This window comes from Serinus canaria, chromosome 3, assembly GCF_022539315.1.
Source record: "Serinus canaria isolate serCan28SL12 chromosome 3, serCan2020, whole genome shotgun sequence".
NCBI lineage: Eukaryota > Metazoa > Chordata > Aves > Passeriformes > Fringillidae > Serinus > Serinus canaria.
This window is the reverse complement of record NC_066316.1, coordinates 87,723,003-87,743,882: the sequence shown is the minus strand read 5'-3', so window position 1 is coordinate 87,743,882 and position 20,880 is coordinate 87,723,003. Positions and strand designations below refer to the sequence as shown.

Genomic DNA, 20,880 nt, shown 5'->3' with positions numbered 1-20,880 from the left:
TGCTCTGAAAGTCATCTTGCCTTTTCATGCTCGTATTATTTCTGCAACATCAAAATATGCGACAAATGCAATTATACCTGAAAGAAATAAACTATCTCTTCTTGCAGAGGCTGGAAGAGTAATAAAACATGATTTGTACTAGCACTGAGCTAATTACAGTGACACCACTTCTGTGCTACAGTTCTGTTAGTGTCAGCGCTTACATTAGGAACTTCTCATTCCAGGGTTGATAATTGTGCTCTGCGTTAGTTAGTGACTCTTCCAGGAGAGAACAACACAGTTGTTAATGGCTTCATTAGTGACACTTTCTCAAAAATGGCTTAAATTTTAAATTACTTTTTAATTTTGTAACTCCTGTGTCTGCTACATGGTGTAAATCGCAAGCAACTTGTAACTAAAGCAAGACAATTCATTAAGACAAAACCCATCTGAAATGTGATTCATATGCTTGGAATTAAAATTGTTTATTTTTGCTAAGTTTAGAGACAATAGTTGCTGTATATAATGACCATCTTCACTACCTTCCCACCCAGACATGGTATTAGGGCTTTCTGGAAAACTGAGGTTTCCATTAAAGAAATATCTAAATAGTATGAGCAAGAAGAGAGTTTCATAAGCAGCAAATGTCAGGTGATGTTTGGCAATAAAGCCACCAAACATCAGTGTTTTAAGTTTCATATGTGAACACATTTAGAAAAATATGCTGTGATTTCTGGTATCTTTAAAGTACTTGGATACCCTGGAAATCTGCAGATAACCTGACCACTTCAGTATGCTGATTATTTTTAGGCAACATGAAAATTCACTGGACATGCTTCATTGAGAATGCTGATTCCTGGGTCTGAAAATTACCAAAACAAAAAAGCACTGTCTTGTATCATGCTGGGTCATGATATAAAACATGGTCTTCATTATATCCACTTTCTTATCTATATATAAAGTTACACATTTACAGTATCTGGTACCTATGTGAGTAATTCAGGTAAAGTTTTACAGCTTACACAGAAAGAATTCTATTTTTTCCAAATACCACTGTCACTCAGTCATAAAAATAAGTATTTAAAGCAATGTGATAAGGAGCAACCTAAGGCTATACAGTCTGAAACAATATTCCCAGTATATAAGAAAAAAAAAAAAAAAGAAGCAAGAATTTAATGCTAGTAAAAGCAGTAATAATTTGTTCTCTTTCAAAAAAAAAAAAAAAGGGCTTTTTCTGGCTTTCTGCTACCCATCAGGTTTTTTTTCATTAAATTACAGAGAAATAACTTATTCAATACTAATACCAGACTTCTTTAACTTCTGAGAAACATGTTCACTCTTATTATCAAATTGAACAATTCTCTATACCCTGTATAATTTTTCTTTTAATATTGCATTAAGCATTGCTTCAGTGAATTTTCCTTGGGTAAAATAAACCAGGTGAAGAAGATCTAATTCTCTCTTGCTGAGTTGACATAGACAATAAACAGTTTGTCTCATCAGCAGACGGTCTACCAGCTTGGAAACCAGTGATTAGGGAGCAAGGGGTGTGCAATTATGCTATGTATGCCATGGTGGACATTTCTGGTAGTAGAATAAGTCATATTTGACCATATTTACCTTAGTGCTACCCACTCCTTATCTCAGTAACAGGATTGTGATCTCAGAAGGTAGATGGAAACACATTTTTGCTATAGTTGTCACCTGTTCTAAATTCATCCTGTTGGAACAAAACTGTGACTTCACATCTAGGAAAGTGACATAAGAATTGTCTCCTCCTTGTTTTCTTTTAAGAACACGTGAGTGACAGAACTATGAATTGCTACATTTTTTGAAATGAAAGAGGGATGGCATGGTTTCCTCCCAGTGTGTAGTATTTTTTTCTGACTCACAATCCCAAACCACAGGTATGTAACAGTTAAAAAACCCCACAAATAACCTGTGGCAACCACAGATAAATTGGTGGTTCTACTGTTAATAGAAAATCTAATTCTGTCAAATGAACGTGCTTGCAATTGATTCTCGTGCCCCTGAAAATGTTTATATATTGATGCTACTACCAAGCTATGTAGGCTAAAAATGGAAGGCATATTTCAATAAGTTTAAAACACAAACACACACATATATATGTATGTATTCTAATAAAAACATGAAAGATAAAATTATGAAACAGATTTCTTCACTATTAGAGCATATCCTTTGCATTATGTGGAAGTGTCACCTGTTTATTTTGTCTGCTCAATGTGAGTAAAACACAAAAAGGGAAAGAAGGTGGCTGAGGTCAAACATGCTCTAGGCTAAATAGCTGCAACTCAGCAAGTAAGAGCATTTTCAGTATAAATTTTTTCATTACCATACTCCTCCATATAGCAACCCATTTCAAAGTTTTCTGATGATGTGTGGGAAGCTTTAGAAACATCAAGAAAGCCACGAAAATCTTTGACGTTACAAAGGAGTAATAAAATGATTCAAAGGACGGTCCTGAGGAAGAGGAAAACCTTGTCACTGAACTAACTGGTCCAGAAAATGCACATTCACTCTGCTTGGGGCACACAGGCTCTGGAGAAGGCTGCTTGTATGTCCTTGTTGCTGCAATTGGCCTTCTCCTGTGTGAGGAGTCATACGTGACCCATGGGGCCACGTAATTTCCAAGCCTTTCATAAGGAATCAAGGCAAGGTGAACACCTACCTTGTGCAGTCTCTTTCCCTAATAACTACTGACCTCAAAGCTTGACTTCAGCTCAGTTTGCAAGAGGAGGCTATTTCACAGACAAGTAAGATCTCTGAAATTTGGAGAACATATAGAGCTGGATAGAAGAACATGTTCAAACAGAGGCAAAGGCTGTGCTTTATGCTTATGCCATAGGAGATCAGAAAATCCATAGAAGACAAAATTTTTGTTATTATAGCTATTTCCAAAACATCAAATCAGAGCTCACAGCTAAGCAAAAGACACAGATGCACTCAAAAAGCTTCCTTAGCTCTGAAGTTCAAGGAACTGCTTATGTACTTGGGTACCACTGAAACCTGAATTGTTCTGTGATGAGCTCTATTACCTCCTGTCTAGTCATTAGGTCTATTGCAAAAGGATCCAGGCAGAGTATGATCTCTTGTGTTAATATTTTATAAGTAATTTTCAAAAATCAAATGAGAGTTAATATAAATTACATTAATGACTACTTTGAAGTGACCTTGTAGCACTACTCGAACAGAGGAAAAAGCCTGAAAAGCCACAAAAGAGATTTCATCTTCAGCTTCAAGAGGTAAAAGCATACTTCAGGAGTGTTTGTGTAAGACAAAACAATATATTCTCTATCAAGAACTGATTAGCCCACATAGATTCTGTATTTACAAAACTAGACTAGAATAAAGGAGGCAGAGGAAAAAAAAAACAGCAGCTACCTGTTGCAGAAATTTTGAAGCATCCAGTGTGCATTTTTTACTTTAAATATTGGATCTTTTTTAGTGTTTGAAAGGAAGTAAATATTTATTTTAATAGCAGCTTTAACAAACTTCCAAAACATTCTTTAAACCCTATTTTGCTTAAAGTTATCAGTTTACTGTTCTTTCATTCTCTGCTAACACATAAGACTGTAACATTAAAAATATTTCATTACATGTATATTGCACTATAATTCCTTATTAAAATATTACTATTTTTATTAAAAATATGTATATGAAATAGTAACACAACTAAAATAGGTAAAATCTCATATCCTATATGATGGCAGCATTTCAAATTGAAAAGCTGTATTGGAAATGGCTGACTGGAGTTCATTTTCTTCATTACAGACAGTAAGGTGCTGTGTTTGGGATTTGTGCTAGAAGTACTGATAGCCCAACAGTGTTCTACCTATTGCTTGCACACATTATGAGTTTTTCAAACTTGAATTTCTAAGCACATAGAAAAGCCCAGACACACAACAGAACCAATTTCTCATAAAGCCTTTTCTTCTGCTGCCCTGCAACTTTAGGATGTTGATGTTACAAACGCTAACTAATGTAACTGGCAACTGATCCTCTTAAAAGATAGAAGGGAAAAAATACTTACCAGTCATCCAAGCCTGATAACAGTTATGTGAACTTTTTGATCAATACACATGGCTGGCTTAGTTCTGCTCTTGTTGAAGTCAAAGGTACTCTGAAAAATCTCACTCTAACCAATAGTTTGCTTTACAGCTCTCATGAAGCACAGGTCCAATTTGAAAGCTTTAGTAGATATGATTCATGGTGTATTTAGACAGAAAGTTTAATTTTTACTGTTCCTACTTTTTTTAGTCCTTAAAAAGCAACACAGATAAGTGGAAGTGAGGTATATTCTATTTCTTATCATAAATTATCAACATACTTCTTGCTGAACTCCCCTCAGATTCCAAAAACAGATTCCTTTGAAAACACTGAACTTGTACTGATGATACTAAAGACAAATTTAGCCCTCAAATCATCCATAAATACCAAGAGCAGAGAAAGAAACAATGCTGCTGTAATTGCAAAGAAAACCCCGAGTATCTTTGGGTGTAGGTTGAGCACATGTCCACAATCAATCATACACAGCCAGTGTACCATTAACATGAAATCAATCATGCTCTTGATTGGAGCTGTTGGTTTCAGCAGGGTGAATTTCTGCCCACTCTCACATTTATTTTATTAAAGCAGTGGTAAAAACTATATTTTTCTTTCTCCCTCAAATAGGAATAATAAAGAAGAACAGAGAGGAATATAAGAGTTTTGATGGCCTAAAAAACTTAAGTCATGACCAACATGCCAAGTGGGGAGTGGCTAGGACATGTCTGTATTTCACATAGTTGCTACCAGCTACCAACTTTCCCCTGCTCATATTTTTATTTGTCCCATTTTCTACTTACATTGTGTTTTCTGTCAGCTCCTTGGTGTACTTATTAAGTGTATTGAGTACAAAGGGTGTTTCCATCTTGGTTTTGGCCTTTGAGTGCTCTGCAATACGAAAGGGTAAATTCCAGCTACTCTAAAAGTCTGCCTTGAAATATGGAAGGCAATACCACTCTAACAGCACTGATTAAATCCCAGTAAATCACTAAGCAGCAATTTTGAGTCCCTGATTCTAATTTCAAGAATGAGTTGAGGAAGAAAACAGTAAAGGATGAAGGCTGAACTATGTATTTTCATGTATAAATAAAGGGAAGATAGCTCATGAGAAATCTTTAACCATCATGCAATCAAAGGCAAGGAAAAAAGCCCTAATGTCGGGAATATTTTTTTATACTACTTGTTTTTAACTATGTTAATGCTGTTTTAATTACATTGCTAAAGATTTATACAGCAATGGATGGTTAAATGAAACAGCAAGGCAAATCTCTAAATTCTACCTGGGATACTCTTTATTCTCTGCAGTCAGGAACAATTTTATGAAACAATTTTTAAAGAGGTCTGTACAGAGTAGCATTTCTCAGCATATTAAAGAAGGTAGTTAATGCTCTCAGAGCTGATTTCAAAAGCAGTGTTATGAAAACAAATAAAACATTAACAAAATGAGGACACAAATTATTTTTATCTAATAAAAAGTATTTCCTGTAACCATTCAAGAGCTCCACAAGATTGGCATTGGCCCTAGAAGCAGAGAAATGGATGAAAGATCAGGTCCTACATAAATCGGGGGCGGGGGGAGAAATTGTGTGATCTTTTAAAATGTATTTTACTGAAAGTACAGCTAAAGTATTTGTCTGGATTTCCCAAATGCCTATTGTCATTAAATGGAACAGAAGATTCGTATCTATTTTGGGTCTTGAGTACAATCAGAAATAAACTGGAAAAACTGCACTGAATAGCAGAATTGCACCACTTGCAAGAAAATTTCAGAGAAGTAGAATGAGATTTTGAGGTTTGAGACGTTTTGCCTTTTCTCTCAGCTTAAGTAACCGAAGACAACTATTTTTCCAACTTTTCTCTCTTCAAATGTTCACATATTTTATTTCACTTTTCACTTTATTTCACAGTTCATACAGAAGTGATTTAAAGAAAATCTCTTGATTATAGCTATTTATTTTAAGCAAAAAAGTCAACAATACTCAACTATCATTCAATTTTTGAAATATTTCTGCTGGTCTATCTGAAATATAGCTAATGATCAAAATTGAAACTATACATTAATAGGGAATTTGGTAAGAAGCAGAATTGAATTATTAGAAAACTCAAACGATCCTTCTAATATCTGAGTGCCTAATAGGGGCTGGTCTTTCATCACTGAGTAACACTTATTCAAGTATCTTTTCATTAGATTATTATGAGCCTTAAGTGCTAAAACACTTTATATAAATTTTCAGGAATAATTTTCTGTATAACAGTGACTTCAGAAATTGAAATTTAATGAAAACAAACAAATACTAATAAATTCCACATTAAACACAGTACATAAAGTAGTTTTTGCCCCTATTAATCCTAGTGTTATGTGGATCAGAGATCCTAAGTGACAATTACACTTGAATATGAAAATTGAACTGGGCTCAACTAAAAAGGAATTTTGAAACTTCCCTACACATTTATAAAGCAGAAAAGCATTATTTTGTTAAAAAAGATGCATGTTCAGTTCTTTCATTAAGACCAGGTAGGGAGGGAAGTCTTTCAAGATATATGAGAAAGCATCCTTTATTTATACAACTATTTGCAGGATCAATTTCAGTACAACACACTTCATGTAAATTAATAATTTTCTGCCTTCCAATGTTCAGGCTTCTCTTTAAAGAACTCAGTTGAATACCGAACCAGTGAAATCTCCAGATTTAGTTTGACATCAGTCTAAATTCAAGGATCTTGCCAAGTATAAAGGCTTTTCTTGTCTTACACAGGAGAAAAAAAATACTAGCAAGGTAAGTAAAAATCTCCATTCTGTAACTAGATACTTAGCTCTTTTCCCACTTATTAAAGTGTTGGAGTTTTTATAATCTCCTGGAACATCTACAGGATCAGTGACAGATCAAATGTTTCTCCTACCTTATGCTACAACAAGGTACTTATTTAATTAAAACAATATAGATCACAGAGAGAAGTCATGGCTATTCATTCAGCCCAGGTCCCACTTCCCTTAAAAATTTTCTAATTTTATTTTCATTCAATTTAATGGATATATTAGTATATCTTATTCTTCATATCTTACTTAAAAGTGAACTAACCATACAAATCACCTGCAGATGATTAATATGACAACAGTTGCTTTGAAAGCATAACAGAAACCATCAGGTTTGAGAGAAACAACACGTGAAAAATTGAGAATGTTAAATAAAAATCATGTTACTTGTCTGAGTTTCACGTTAAAGACACAATAAAACCAGAAAAGTTCACCCTTCACAATAAATTCTTTAGCACTGCTGAGTTTGTCTAAGTTATTTCCTTGAAGTAAGAAGTTTATCAAGCATAAAACAATATAAACTAACAATATTTGGCACTGAATCTTTTAAATAGTAACAGATGCTGTGCTGGTTTTGGCTGGGGTAGAGATCACTTTCCTCAAAGTCTGGGTCTGTGTTTTGGATTTGTGCTGAAAACAATGTTGATCTAATACAGATGTTTTTGATACTGCTGAGCAGCATTTACAGTGTCAAGGCTTTTCTGCTCCTCATCCCACCTGACCTGCGTGGAGGCTGGGGGTTCTCAAGAAGTTGGGAGGACACACAGCTGACCCCAAATGCCAATGGGATATCCCAAACCATACAGTGTCATGCCCAGCATATAAAAGTGGGAAAAGGAGACATTTGGAATGATAGCATTTGTTTTCCCAAGTGACCATTAAAGATGATGAGGCCCTGTTCTCTGGAGATAGCTGAACACCTGCCTGGGAAGGTGTTCAGCTATCTCCACCTGCCATGGGAAGCAGTGAAGACATTCCTGATTTTGCTTCACTTCCATGCACAACTTTTGCTTTAGCTCTTAAAGTCTCCTGTCTCAGCCCACTGTCTCTATTCCATCTCTCTCCCATCCCACAGGTGCAAGAGGGAATGAGAATCTCCATGGGGCCTGGTTGCTGGCTGAGGTCAAACCAAGACAAATGCACTGCAATATTTAAGACTTTATACACATACTGTTAATTTTTAACTTTTCAGCTATTTCATATATCTGCACTCACAGAAAGCAAAAGAAATTAACAAACTGAGCTATTGCTCAATGGCTGAAACCCAGCTAAGCTGAAACCAGGGATAATGAGGGCAAAAGTGAGCCAAAGTGAGCAATATTTTAATTTACAATGTGTACTGAACAAGTTTGCAAACAAAAACTTCCTATTCTGTGTGCTACATGAAGCTAAGGCTTTAAACAAGCTCTCAAATTCTTAAACTGTGCAAAGGAACAAATTTGCAAAGCCCAGCTTAGATGCTCCTTAAACAAGTCATCACAGAAAAAGGTAGGAACTACAGAAAACAGCAGAAGCCAAACTACAAATAAGTAAATGGCAAAAATTTGTATTGCCATGCAAATGACAAAGTTGCCCACCAAGTGTCTAAACCGTCACTTTTGTTTTTCAGCAACAAGATTATTTCAGATTTTGTGGGGATTTTTAAAATTTTTTTAAATAACCCACTCTTTTCCCATATCTGATGTATTTGAAATAAATTCACACTGTTTTGTGCTGAAGTCTTTTTAAACAAACCCTGAGGTATTTGCATGAAACTCTTAGTTGGAATTCACACACCATGAAAGTTTAAAAAAAAAAAAAAAGGCATTATGGGACAGAAAGAAGGATCATCAAAGACACTGCATCACTGTTTCAAGAGAAATTTTGACTGCATTAAAAATATCTGCTGCATAGTGGAGAGTGTTTAAATGAGATGCTGTTTTTACCTGGGCTGCTGGTATTTAAGATAATTAACCTCAGAAAAGATCAGTGCTGAAGTATCAACTAACACCCCATCTCTACTTTAGATCCCTGTTTTAGAGCAAAGAGGCCTGTGTCTTTACCAGCTGGTAACATAAGACAGCTGTTGCTAATCACAGTCTTTGATATTTTTTTCCTGTTATCTGCACTAGACTATGGACACTTGAGTAGAGCCAATTTCATAAGGCTTATTCTGCAACTTCAAGAACTATTTAGCCAATAGAAGCCTTTTGTGTTAACTTTTGCTCAAACCTTAAAATGCTGCCGACTCTACAGCTGTCATTGAAGCTTAGCCTACAGACCATAATACATTTTTAGGCCAAAGGTTCCCTTGGAGCAATTTGAATTTTTACATGAAGTTAAAGTAAGTCCAAATGTCTCCCAAGAGCTGCCCTCATTCCTAAACAGGGAGCCTGTAAACTGTTGTTTTACTTGGTTTTTAACCGGGCAGATTTTTTTTTCAACAATTTTATACACTTGGACACTTTTTGCATATTTACAAAACCCTGCTTACCTAGCACTGCCCAAAAAAGCTTATCAACAAAGAATGAATGAATGATTTAAAATAATGATCTTTCAAACAGAAACAACTCCTAAGTGAAATCATATGGTAATTATCTTAACTGTTTATAAACATAAGTCTGCTGCTATTATTAACATATTCTACCAAATATATAAAATTTTCTACTGTTTTCATTATTTATAAAGCAAGCTGAAGCAACTGCTGAGTGCTGATTTGCCTAATGCATACAGTTATCCAGAAAAGACAAGACAATAAATCACAGCAATCAGCTGTTGGATACAAAGTACAAATGCAGTCCTTGAAAGATAGATCCTAGAGACATTATCAGGAAACCTGCAGTTCTGGGAATTGTTCCATGCCAAGCACAGAATCTTGCTAGCAAATCAACTACAGAAACCCTGCAAGAGATTATTCTGCATTACTGAATAAGTATTTCATTTCCATCACACTGACTTCTTTTGCTCCACCACTCAAAAGCTGTAAAAAATGCCTTATATCTTTTACTATTCATTAATATGACACGTTCATTAAAGTAAATGAAGCTAATTTAATCACATTCAGGTGCTATATTGGATAGATGATAATGTTTTGTCTTTTAAATAGTTTGTCTTTTATTCTACTACCTTCATCAAACAGTATTCTGAATTATTATCACACTGCTGTTAGGAAATTACAGCACTATTACACCGTGACTAAGAACCTCAGGTCACCTACAGCATTTACAGAAAATATCACAAATCAAGGCAAAGCACCTCAGGCTATGCAGCAAGAAAGTAATTCCTTATAGCACTGTATGTGTTTCTAAGGTCTTTACCATTTGGATTATTACATTATCTCAGTTTTATATTCACTAGTCAGGAGGTAAGTGTCAGCTGGAATCATTGAATCTCAGTTTTTTTACACCTTTCATTTTGTTTGATGAGCTTTTTACCAATTGTAATTTATTACTCTGATGAAAGTATAAAGCAAAAAGCTCAAAGTGTAATCAAGGCTAATGGTGAACCATGTACCATGTGATAATAAATCAGCAAGGAAAAAATACTCTGGAGACAAACAGAGATGTTTATCATTTCAGTATGAATACTATTGGAATAACTGTTTATGTAAAATTAAAAACTGTATAAGAAAAACAAATAAACACCCAAGTTCCAAAAAACCCCAATATTTTCTTATAAAATATAAACCAAAAGCTTCCCATGAGCAGCTAAATTTTGCAAGAAATGAAATCATTTTTCTGCATTAAAGTATGTAACAATGAGAACTAAAAAGAAAGTCTTAGATGCTAAAACATTTGATTTTTATCAACAGCAATGTACATTGTCAGTCACAGCCTTCAGTAATCCTGACATCTGATCTTTTAAAACTTATTACACCAAAGAAAATCCCCCAACTCTTTTATGAGGAAGCTTTTTGGAGTTACTGGAACATTTTTTTCTTGGGCAACTGGTATTTTCTTTTATGAAAGGATGATATGTGTAGGAAAAAAAAAAGACACCAAAAAAACAAACTGAGAAAAAACTTCAGCAGTTTGTGTAAGGACAAAACCTACCTGAATTTGAAAAAAAATCTCATTCACTTTAATTGCTTTTCTGTAAGGCTCTGAGACAGAAGCTAAAACATGCAATGGCTAACAGATACATTTAAATAGGAGCTTAATTTTATTATTTTTTTTACTACCACAAAGCCTGCATATTATGACTCAATAAAAATGGTTGTGTATAACTTCTTCATCATTATATTGATAAATATTAAACAAGTGTTGGACAAGATTTACAGTACCTTTGGATATTGTTTGACAGGAATCAGAACTCTCTCTGACAGCTTTATGTTTTTGTTGCTGATAACATCAAGATATTTCTTTTCTTCATCTTCCTTCTTGCCTTCGGAACCCTGAAATTTTTCCATTTCTGAAAAATAGCACAGAACAGAACAATCAGTGACATGGTAGCTGTCATCCTTAGGAAGTTTTAACTTACACATTCCTACCCAGACCGTTCACTGAACACCTCTGCTGTCTGCACTCAGGTGACAGGGACTGCTGTCTTTAAGAGAACCTGGACCCTCAGCAGCACTGAGAGGCAGAGGCGACAGTCCACAGGTCACACTCCTCAACTAATTCTTACCCAGCTGAAAGGGAAGCCAAATGATCTCAACAGGAGCAGGAACAGATGAGGCTTACAATTCCAGCTGTCAGTCTTTTAAAGGGAATAACATCATCACAGCTCTTTTTTTTTTGTAAATGTGACCCGTCAGAACTAAGCTGGATTCTAACTGCAATAGCTAACTTTCAGTACAAATACTAGAAAACTGAAGAAGCTTCTTCTTGTTACTGAGCTTCCATTCAAGCACTTCTGAATTAGTTAAAGACAAGAAATAAAGTTAACTCTTGCTCAAAAAGATTCTTCAATTAAGAAATGCAGTAAAAAACATTTATATATATATATATAAAATTGCTAATCTGTAGAACACGCTATAATTTACAATTAAAAAAAAAAGAAACAAAAACTATTTTCAGGTAGAATAGTCCTGAATTCTTTATTTCCTAATGTTCTATAACCAATGGATAACAACAAATAATTGAATTCAACATCCTGCACAGAGCATCTCATATAGTGTCTGAGAGCTCCTTCACAGTACAGGTACCAGAGAAGAAGCTGCTTTTGCAGCAGTGATATTGTTGACAGTACAGAAAATGGCAATGCTTATAATGAGCTAATTATAATTGAATTACAGCTGAAAAGGGACAGCTGTGAATCTCAGATACATGCTGCTTCACGGATGGGAAAGCAAGAGTGGAAAGGAGGAACACAGCCACAGCATGCTCTAACATTTATATAAAAGTTTCTTTGACTTCCAACAAGCATAAAGAAAAAATGTTTTGAAAAGAAAAGCCCATGTCATGATTTGTTAATAAATGTTTATGCTAGTTTTATGAGATCAAATAATTTATTTAAAGCCTACACCAGCAGACAGTTCTCTAATGTTACAGTCATAAACTTTTTAAAACCTCCCAGAGAACACACCTAAAAGACCTCAGATGGGATACAGATTCAATAATTTAGGATTAAAAAGTTATTTACAACCACTAAAGCATCAGAAGAACATTTCACTATTGTAAAATACTTGAACACATGTAAAAAAATGTGGTATGTTGCATTCAGTGGAAGATTAATCTGGAAAGCAGCAAGCATCAATTAAGTAAGTAAAATACTCATTTTGGGCAAGTTTAATAGATAAAAAGTTCTTTGAAAATAGATCCAGTGCAGTTATACAAAAGGGTGTGCTATGGGGGTACAGAGGGGAGAGACAAAGGTGCATAATGAGGGAAAAGTGTTACAAGAACAGTAAGTACTAAATTAAATAAAGGAAGTTTCCAAATATATTGTGATATATATACAGTACTAAATTATATTATACAGTACTAAATTAGATAATTATAAAAGGCAGGTGGGGAAAATCAATCTACATGTACACATATATTTCACTAGAACCATGGAAGTTTAAGTTCAAGAAGACCTTTAAGGTGGTCAAGTTCAGCTGTTAATCAAGCTCTGCCAAGTCCACCACTAAACCACATCCTTAAGTGCCACATCTACACATCTTTTAAATACCTCCAGGGACAGACATTTCACCACCCCCGGGTAATCTGTTCCAATGCTTGGTAACTGTTTTTGTGAAGACATGGCTGCTGCTGTCCAACCTGAACTTTCCCTGACACAGCCTGATGGCCTGGGAGAAGAACCAACCCCCACCTGACTATAACCTCCCCCTTCAGGTAGTTGAGGAGAGCAATGAAGTCTCCCCTGATCCTCCTTTTCTCCATGATAAACAACCACAATACCCTCAGCTGCTCCTCATCAGATCTGTGCACCAGACCCTTCCCCAGCTCTGCTGCCATTCTCTGGACTCACTCCATCCCCCCATGTCTTTGTGAGGTCCTGCTGGCCACGCTATTGCTGATACAGGCAGGGATGCCATTGGTTTTATAAACAACTAAACTCTTTCTCCTGGAAAGCTGAAGATACTTAAAAGTCTGTATGGTCAGGAGTGATGGGTACTAAAGGTTAAGACAAAATGCTCCGCTTTGAATCATCTACCAGGCCTTGCAACAAGTCCCAGCCTTGTGTTTTGTTTTCAACTGAGAGTACATGGAAGTTTTGGAATGAAAGTGGCATCTTTGCTGAAGCTAATGCAAGACTACTTCAGCTGGGCTTATCAGACTTATGTGAGCAAGAGTTTGTTATCTACCAAGACTGAGACAAGCTGTGGCACTTTAATTGGTTTCACTCCATGTCAAGGGCTCAAGGGCTGAGTTCTAAACCCAGAAGAGCCAGTCCCACCTTATTATGGGAAGCACAAGAAACAGCAGTGGGGAGCTGAGTTTCCTCCAGGGAATGAAAGGCAACGAGAGCCCATTTCAGGGGAGGTCCCGCAGCACTTAGGGTCAAACAGAGAGAGAGAAGCAAATGAGAAAGGATCGTGATGAGGGCCAGGCTATGAGCTCAGAATTACAACAGAAGGCAGCAGGGACACTGGGGACATCAGGTTTCTACCAGGAAGCAGTGCCAACTAGCCCATGACCTCAGCCAGACAGCTTTTGAGTATCATCTCCAAGGAGGGAGAGTCCACAAGCACCCTGACAGTGCTTGGTCACCCTCACAGCAAAAAAAGTTCCCCAATATTCAGAGAGAAGTTCTGTGTTCTGGGCACCCCTCAAAAGAGCCTGGTTTTGTCTCCTTTGTACCTTGCTTTCAGTTATTGGTATACGTTGGAAAAGATCCCCTATGGAGTCTTCTCCAGATTGAACAGCCTGGAGGCAGCACTCCTAGCCCTGTCTTTGTAGAAGAGATGCTCTAGACCCTTTGTCATCCTTGTGAAATCCTTACTTGACACTCTCCAGTATGTCCATCTCTACTTATGCCAGGGAGCTGCACACTGGACAGACTGCTCCAGTGGCGTATCACCTCTTTTGACCTACAAAGTTGACTGAGGAATAAGAAATGCCTTGAGCTGGTTTATTTCTAAAACAAACATAGGGCTGAGTATGATCAGTGTAACTAACCTATGAATTTATAAGAAAAATATGGCACTAAGATTTTGCTTGACAGTGGAGCAGCCATGTAAGATGAACTATCTTGGAAGTTTTCAATGCTTAGGGCTGGAGTTTGTGTCTTCTGGGTGTGGTTCCTGAAAGCCCCACGATGTCACCAGGAAGTCATTGTGACACCTGTGACAACAAGCCTTTTGGATACTTGGGGAAGCCCCGAAAGGCCACAGTGTCTGGCCTCTGCCACTGGAGACCGACATCTGAAGGTGGGGGATAAAAAGGATCCCCGCACCATTCTGTGCTTTCTGAGAGCACAGATTTGCTGGACAAGGACACTGACAGGACCTGGGGCGCTGGTCCCAATTTGCCATGCACTCAGGCTCTGTCTGCAGCTGTTGAGAGGCCAGGAATTCCTTTCCAAGCCCCTCAGCTCCTGCCTGCACATATCAGAGAGGTCAGTTAGCATCCTGCCTCAAGAGCTAGAACATGCCAAGACACTCAAGTGTCACTCGTCTGCCTCAGGATGGTCCCTAGCACTGGTGGCAGCCCAAGTGCTGTCCTGAGGCAAAGTGGGCAGCTCTTTAATGCTCAACTTCGGTAGCTTTGCTGCTGGCTGCAGACTGTGTCTAAGCACCAGGGCACACAGCAGCTTATCTCTTTGGTTTGCAGGTCAAAATGGCCTCAGAGGAAGACCTGGCTGAAAGTGGCACCTCTTCCCTTGCTGCCAGCACCAGCCAGGTATCCCAGGATGCACGACCAGGTGCTTCGGAGAACCTAAGGTGCCCAATCTGCCGGGCTGGCATTATTGACCAACCTTCCACGAGCAGGCGTTGGCACCCTTTCTGCTTTTACTGCATGGTGGAGCAGTTCCACAGAAGAGTGGAGGGCTTGATATGCCAGTCACCTTTCCCACATACATTCCATGTGGTGGGAGACAGTAACTCTGAGGTGCACTCTAATGAGGAGTCCATCAGCTCTGCCAGCCATACTGAAGGAGAGCGAGCTGCGTCCTGCTCTGCAGAAAGAGGTCAGCATAATTCCCCAGGACGCCAGCACCGCAAGTCTTACAGCAGAAGCTGTGGTGGCAGCTGTGGGGGCAGCCATGGTGGCAGCTGCGGGGGCAGCCGCGGTGGAAGCCGTGGTGGCAGCCATGGTGGAAGCTGCAGGGGCAGCCGTGGTGGAAGCCATGGTGGCAGCCATGGTGGCAGTCGCGGTGGAAGCCGTGGTGGCAGCCGCGGTGGAAGCCATGGGGGCAGCCATGGTGGCAGTCATGGTGGAAGCCATAGGGGCAGCCATGGTGGCAGTCATGGTGGAAGCCATGGGGGCAGCCGTGGGGGCAGTCGTGGTGGAAGCCGCGGTGGCAGCCGTGGCAGGGCCCAAGAGAAGAGCCAAAGCAGATATCCAAGGAGGCATCACGATGGCCGCGCCAGGGTCCAGCAGGCCCAGGGCTACAACCACTCAAGCAGCAGGAGACGGCAGCAGAGCAGGGCTCGGAGCGCTGCTCGGGACAAGGGCCAAAGGACCAAGCAGAGTGTACGTGCCCTCTCAGGGAGGCGTAAGCGCCGTCAGCAGGAATACCAGGTTTCTTTCATAGAACCGAGGGCAGTAAGGAGCCGATCCCGGCAGAGGTCACGCAGATCTTCCAGCCAAACACTGAGGGAGTTTCTAAGGGAGATGGAACGCGATGAGGGACGAGCTCTAAGGCGTGACTGGTACATCCGTGCCTCTTATGGGAGGAGCAGGAGCCAACAGCGGGGGCACCAGCATTCTTACAGAGAAACGCGGGTGACAAGGAGCCGAACCCGAGGGAGGTTCCGCAGCACACTGCCCCTGAAGGAGAATCCAAGGAGGATGGAGTGCTATGAGAGACAGATTGAACAGGGCATCCATGCCTCCCCAAGGAGGAGTGAGCGCCTTCAGCAAGCACGCCAAGGTTCTTTCATGGAACCACAGGTGACAAGGAGCCAATCCCGGGGGAGGTCCCGCAGCACACAGCACCAAACACTGCGGGAGAATCTACTGCGGGAGAATCTAAGGACGATGGAACGTGACATCCTAACCTCCATGAGGTGGAGTGAGCGCCATCAGCAGAGACGCCAGGCTGATTTCACTGGATCACAGGTGTCAAACAACTGATCCCCATGGAGGTCCCACAGCCATGCTGGGCACGAGCCTGGTAGGACCCACTACAAACAAGGGAACTACTGCATGCCCTCTTACCAGTGTCAGGAATGATACTACTTTAGATAAAATCAGCCCCTACTAACAATTGCAAAAATAAAGTCAAATCAAATGCTCAGGCCTGGGGCTAAGGATCTATTCTCCATCAAAAAATGCATCTGAAAATCTAAAGACACCCTTACAAAGCCTTTTCAGGTTAGGAGGATAACAAACATGAAACTTCACCAATGCTTTTGTCATCTACGGTAGCCACTTGTGTATAAAATGGGGTACTGAACATTTCATATTGGGGTGCCTTTCCATCTATATTGGGTTTTCACAGTGTGACCAACTTTTTCTTGTTTTTGCCCTGGTAGCAAAGACATTAACAACTTGTTAGGAAATCTCTTGTCCTTCCACACCTATTTTCTCACGCTTTATCCCAAACATCCCCCAGAGTAACTTCTCCTGTTACCAGTCTCCTCACAATGAAGCAGTGAACAGTGAAGTTAATTTACAATCATTCTATCTCAAAGGCACTGCCTATAATACCAATCTAAATTTAATGCCTGCTAGAAAGCCTCTGAAAAGGTTTTCCTTCTTCTTCTTCTTCTTCTTTAAAGACTTTAACAATAAACCCCAAAGCTTTCATGAAGAAATTTGCCCCCATGCTATGCCCTGTACAAAGCCTTAGGTTTAATGCCCAGTGTGGCACTACAGGCTCTTCAGACCATGGCCAAAGACTACCAAAGTCATCAAAAAACAGTGTTGTGTCAAGCACTGCTACTTTCAAGTAAGACTGGAGCAAAAAGAGGAGTCTTCTCAAAAGACAGAGGCAATACACTAATTACTGGAGCAAGACAAACTGTATTAAATTTTTGTATTGAACTATAGGCAGCTGCTACTGTGTACACTCCTTGTGTCACTCCATGACTAGTACTGTGGAGACCCTGGGGGGACATTCCCAGGTCTAGGGAGACACAAGAAGCTTCCCTCAAAAAGCTGTTAGACCCCATTGGCTCCTTCTCCTATTCCCATGTTCCTGAGCCACTCCTTGACTATCCCCTGACTGGCCCTCATCTTTGTACTGCCCCGAGACCAGGGTCAGCCCCCAGGCCCCTGCAGAGGGAAAGTGAGACCCTCTGTGTGTGGGTGCTGGGACCTGAACATCTCACCGTGAGGCTGAATAAAACATCTGTGGATATTATACAAAGGTCCTTTTTGCTTCCTTACCCTGGACTATACTAGCAGCAATTCAGACTGCTTCATAGTACCACCACATAAAAAAAGCATTAGGACAATCTCATGAAGGAATCCAGGCCAGGATCAAGCTGCCAACTTGCTCACAGCACTAACACATAGCTAGTTGCTTTAGTGGAAAATTTTTACTTGCCAACTGCAGAAACAATGGTCACCTGCAACACATGCTACAAAAACAGAACCAACGCCTTTAATAAGATGTTGCACTCATTGCGCCTCTCATGTTTGTGTTTAGCTTGTTAGTTTTCTGTGCAGTCACTGATAAATCCCCAAAAAAATAAGAGGTGACTGCCACATGGACAATTGACTTGTGGGAGAAAAACCTGGCTCTTTGTGAGCATATGGAATCATTCAAACCTTCCCATGTCATGAAATCTGGAGAGGCTTCCTTAGCTTGAGTGTGATTTGAGTCACAGAACCACAGAGGCAAGAAAGGACCTGCAGAGAACCTGCAACCTCCCCTGCTCAAGCAGAGTCACCAAGAGATGGCAGCTGCCAGACTACAGCCATACAGCTCTTGAGTACATTCCTGCACATGTCAAAAAGGTCAGTCACCACCCTGCCCTGAGAGCTGGAACATGCCAACACGCTCCAGTGTCACTCACCTGCACCAGGATGGTCCCTGGCACGTGGTAGCCCAAGTGCTGCCCTGACACAGAGCAGGCAGTTCTTTAATGCTTGACTCCCACAGCTTTGCTGCTGGCTGCAGACCATGTTCCTAGTGCAGGGGAACATGTGCTGCTGCTTACAGAAGGCCATAGGCAGTACAGGATCTTGTGACCAGCTGTATTAGGTCTGCGTGGCATGGTTTTGGAAGTGGAGGGAGCTACAGGGGTGGCTCCTGTGAGAAACTGCCAGAAGCTTCCTCAGTGTTTGGCAGAGACAGGTCCTGGTGGCTCCAAAGATGGACATGCTGCTGGCCAAGGTTGGGACAACTATAAATGGTGGTAATGTCTCTGTGATAGCATGTTTAAAGAAGAAACAAAACAAAAATGGTGGGGCAGTTGTAATCACAGCCAGAGAATAACAGAGTAAGAAAATGTGAGAAGAAAAACTATGTAGACACTAAGGTCAGTGACGAAGAGGAGCAGGAGATGCTCCAGGCACCAGAGGCAAGATTCCTCTGCAGCCTGTGGTGATGGTCATGGTGAAGCAGGCAGTCCCCCTGCAGCCTATGATGATCCATCGGGCTGCAGAGATCCACCCACAGCACATGGAGGAGCCCCACACCAGAGCAGGTGGATACTTGAGAGGAGGCTGTGACTACATGGAAGACCTGACCTTAGAGGGACCCATGCTAGAGTAGCCTGTCCTTGAAGGACTGCACCTCATGGAGAAGTGACCAGGTTTGAGAGGAACTGTTGCCTGTGGGATGGACTCATTGCAGCAGTTCACAGGGAGAGGCTTTTTCTGAGATGGACACATGCTGGAGAAGTTCAGGGAGAATTGTCTCCCATGGGAGGGATCCATGGTGCAGCAGGGGAAGGATTCCTGTCCCTGAGCAGCAGGAAAAGCTATGGGTGATGAACTGAGCATACCTCCCATTCCCTGTCTCCTTGTGCTGCTGGGGTAGGAGGTACAGCTGGGAAGGAGGGAGGGGTAGGATGGGAAGAAGGTGTTCTTAGGGCTTTATTTTACTTCTTATTATCCTGCTCTGATTTTGGTAGCAATAAATTCACTTTATATCTCTAAGTTGCACCTGTTTTGCCTTTGATGGCAATTGATGGGTGTTTTCTCCCAGTCCTTATCTCAACCCGTGAGCCCTTCGTTAAATTTTCTCTCCTCTGTCCAGATGCAGAGGGGAGTGAATAAGTGCCTTTCTGGGTGCCTGGCATCCAGTCAGTGTCAGTCAGTGTCAACCAGCTACACCAGTGGAAATAAGATGTCCATAATGAACAGCATTCCTCCATAGAGTGCAAACAGGAGATCTCAGTGGTACTTTTTCTGCACTCCTGATCTTAGGTAAAAAACAAAAATAAAGCATTTCAAGAAGACACTTCATATATTTTCCACTCATTTTTGCTCTGAACTAACCAAATTAAACCAGGGAGACACACAAGCTATTCAACTACCTCCTCCAGGATCAATTCTCAAACATGCCTCATTTTTGCCTTTTACCATTAACACAGTAATCTTGCATTTGCTTCTGTATAACACAAGCCACTCATTCCTCTTCACTGGAAGAAAACATGCATATTTCAGTCATGCAAAAAGAGGCCCTGAAGAAGAGAGAAGTATCAGAGACAAAAACACATTTCTACCTATATCTTTTTAGACATATTATTCCCTATGAAAATTTATCTTGAGCTATCTCCAGACTTTGAGCTGTAAAATCCTGGAAATATCGTCAGCACAATTATGTGGAATTTTTTTGAGGGGAGTAGCTTATTTTTCCTTCCTGGATTTATAAAATGGAAAGCCAAGTTAGTAGCTCTTTTTCACTATTCTCTACTTTACTCTTACAGTGCCAATAAAATCATGTTAATTACATTTCTCTTCAAAGTCCTTGACACCTATTACAAAACTTCTCTAATGAATATATTTTTTCTATTAAAATTAGGCACCCCAGAGTAAAAACATCCTTTTGCTACACTTAAAAGTCATGTCAAAACTCTTCAAAAAATAATTTTCTTCTTGTCAGTCTGTCCAACCCACCAAAAAAATTAAATCTACACAATTCTTTCTGCTGTCAACATTTGCCTCCCACTTAAAGGAATTTTGTAGCCTATCTGGCTTTTCTTGCCTTTGCATTTGCAGTGCTGGCATTGCTTCAATCAAGAATCATGGGCGGCTGCTAACAAGGTCAAGCCCTCTGAAACAATCATCTGTTTCTGTTAATGGGAATGATTTCCAGAATGAGAGTATCATCAACTTGTTCTTGCATGCATTATGTATATCAAGCTTATCTAGTACTCAAAGTACACTTTTTCTGCAGGTTAATGAAAGAATGTTGGAAGTGTAAGAGGAAGAACGAGACAATGCCAGTGCAAAATAACAATCACCAAATCAATTACAGCTCTATTTGAGAGAGAGCATTTTTAATTTAAGGTTCATTATAAAATTACAATGGGG

General features: G+C 39.8%; 1 protein-coding gene across 1 annotated transcript in view; it reads right to left on the bottom strand.

Annotated features, from left to right (window-relative positions):
* The window catches only part of KHDRBS2 (KH RNA binding domain containing, signal transduction associated 2), a 307,309-nt gene that overhangs the window by 235,857 nt on the left and 50,572 nt on the right, over window positions 1-20,880 (bottom strand). Inside the window, exon 2 of the mRNA XM_030235769.2 lies at window positions 11,121-11,248. Coding sequence (XP_030091629.2) covers window positions 11,121-11,248 — 128 coding nt within the window. The remainder of the gene's footprint in view (window positions 1-11,120; window positions 11,249-20,880) is intronic.